At 42.8% G+C, this 2,500-nt stretch overlaps 1 protein-coding gene across 1 annotated transcript in view; it reads left to right on the top strand.

Moving 5' to 3' along the window:
* GABA-B-R2 (gamma-aminobutyric acid type B receptor subunit 2) overlaps positions 1 to 2,500 on the top strand; it is a 74,194-nt gene that overhangs the window by 52,268 nt on the left and 19,426 nt on the right. Inside the window, exons 7-9 of the mRNA XM_043017725.2 lie at positions 1,070 to 1,245; positions 1,821 to 1,890; positions 2,368 to 2,431. Of these exons, the coding sequence (XP_042873659.2) occupies positions 1,070 to 1,245; positions 1,821 to 1,890; positions 2,368 to 2,431 (310 nt within the window). The remainder of the gene's footprint in view (positions 1 to 1,069; positions 1,246 to 1,820; positions 1,891 to 2,367; positions 2,432 to 2,500) is intronic.

The raw sequence follows: 2,500 nt of genomic DNA, 5'->3' as shown, positions 1-2,500 counted from the left end.
AAAAAAAAAAAAAAAAAAAAAAAAAAAAAAAAAAAAAAAAAAAAAAAAAACCATATATATCTGCTTGTTCTTCACATTTACACATTTCTGTATAAACTACGGTCCACACATGAATAAACAAAATAAGCACGGTCTGAGCAACGTTCGATTTCCTTTCCAGTCGCCAAAGCCTGATCTCTGGCTTCTTTCGTTTGTCTTCGCGTATTCTCATATTTTTTTCTTATCTAGCACATCTCTTGAGTCGCCTGAGAGTTACCTTTCAGAATAGATCCTTATTGCTTATTTCTCTCCATTGCAAATGCGCTATTTTGTCAGTCGATAAATTGAATTTTCATAGTCGGCTTTATGGTCTTTTTTCTATCACCCACACCTACACACACCCACACCCAAACACGCTGACACAGACGCACACACACACACATAGACATACAAAAATGCAGACACACCCACACCCATGTATACAAACCCTCACACACACACACACACACACACTCACACACACACATAAAAAAATGGGGACACACCCACACCCATGTATACAAACCCTCACACACACACACACACACACACACACACACACACACACACACACACACACACACACACACACACACACACACACACAGGTACATATTGCTTTCTGTCCGGAGCTTCCTGTTTCCATTCAAAAACCGTTATCCAGCCCAACTACTTTACAGATACGAAAGTATATTTGTTAACTCTATTATTCTAGCGTTTTATCACCAGAATGTATCGCACTGACCCATCCTCTGATTAATGATTCATGAGTGCAAATGACCCCCGCGCCCTCACACGAACGCCCGTCACACAACCAGCCCACATCATTACACTCGTGTTCTCAGCCATGAGCATTTCTATTCCAAACTAGCTTAGCCCTTTTTTATGAATTTCTTCACTTTCGTAACGTTCTCCTCTCCTGCTAGAATGTTATCCTCACCCATCCTAGTTTTTCATCCTGCAATAATTCAACGTCCCTCAGTCTCCTGCAAGATTTTAAAAGTCTCTCCAAGATGGCTATTAACCACTGGTCGAATCCTCTCCTCCTTAGAATACCACCCAGTACGAGGCGGCCTACAACAGGTTACGTCGGAATGAGTACTCGCGCTTCCACGGCTACACTTACGACGGCGTGTGGGCCATGGCGCTGGCCATCCAGGCGGTGGGCCATAAACTGCATAAGGAAAACCATTACAGAAATACAAGTATCACAGTGAAAGACTTCAGGTTAGTTCCATTATGTTTTGGAGTATGTGCGAGTCTGCTTTTATGCCCTTGGATTTATGGATTAATAGTTTCACAGGAACGTGTTTACAGTTGTGTGCATATTCATGTTTATCGTCTTACATTTGAGAGTTTGCGCTTGCGCTCTTGCATGACAATAAACCTTATTGATTTGAATAAACATAGCTGCACACGCTCGCTCGTGTACACATGCATTTAACACGCACACAAAGACATACAGATACACAGACAACGCACCGCAACGGAATATCACAACACAACCCAGTCCAGTACAATACAGCACAGCACAACACACCGCAAAACAGCACACACCCACACACACACACACACACACACACACACACACACACACACACACACACACACACACACACACACACACACACACACACACACACACACACACCACACACAAATACATACACAATCACCCACAATCACAACACTCGTACCGAATATTTACGCGAAACAAAAGTACAGTGTTTGGGCAAGGCAGCATTTTGCCATCAGCGGAATACAAAGGAGAGCATAACCAGAGTCCCTGCTTCTTCGCACAGGTACTGGGACCAAATGTGGGAGGACCTTTTCACCAAAGCTCTCTCCGAGGTCAAGTTCGAGGGTGTTACGGTGAGTAAGCGTAGAATTTGAGTAAAAGTTAAAGCTTTGTGTTTATTACCGGTGATATTATATCGCGTGGATTTATCTTCTGTATTTACATGATGATATTGATATACCTAACAATTTTTTCCTTACATCTATGCTTATTCATCACCCTATCTTTATTGTATATCTATCTACCTCCCTGCTCTTTCTCTCGCTCTGTCTTTTTCACTCAACCCATTTTTCTCCCTTTCCCTCCTTCCCACCCCTCTCACTATCTATCTATCTAATCTCTCTCTCTCTCTCTCTCTCTCTCTCTCTCTCTCTCTCTCTCTCTCTCTCTCTCTCTCTCTCTCTCTCTCTCTCTCTCTCTCTCTCTCTCCCTCTTTCTCTCTCTCCCTCTCAATCTATATATACATTCTATCACCTAGTATTGACTGCAAGTTGCTTAAACAATACACTCAACATTCCCAAACTCTCACACGGAATTCTCGAACCTCTCAGGGTCCTGTTCAGTTCACCAAGGACAACACGCGAAAAGGTTACATCCTCTTGAAGCAATTCCAAGGTGAGTTATGGCCAGAGGAATCTGCTCCCTTAACAATTTCCGTGCGCTGTACTTAAACGTGTCTTTTTT

This window comes from Penaeus japonicus, unplaced genomic scaffold, assembly GCF_977035675.1.
Source record: "Penaeus japonicus unplaced genomic scaffold, GWHDUDI00000001_assembly GWHDUDI00000028, whole genome shotgun sequence".
Lineage (NCBI taxonomy): Eukaryota > Metazoa > Arthropoda > Malacostraca > Decapoda > Penaeidae > Penaeus > Penaeus japonicus.
The sequence above is the reverse complement of the archived record's forward strand: the minus strand, read 5'-3'. Positions and strand labels throughout refer to the sequence as shown.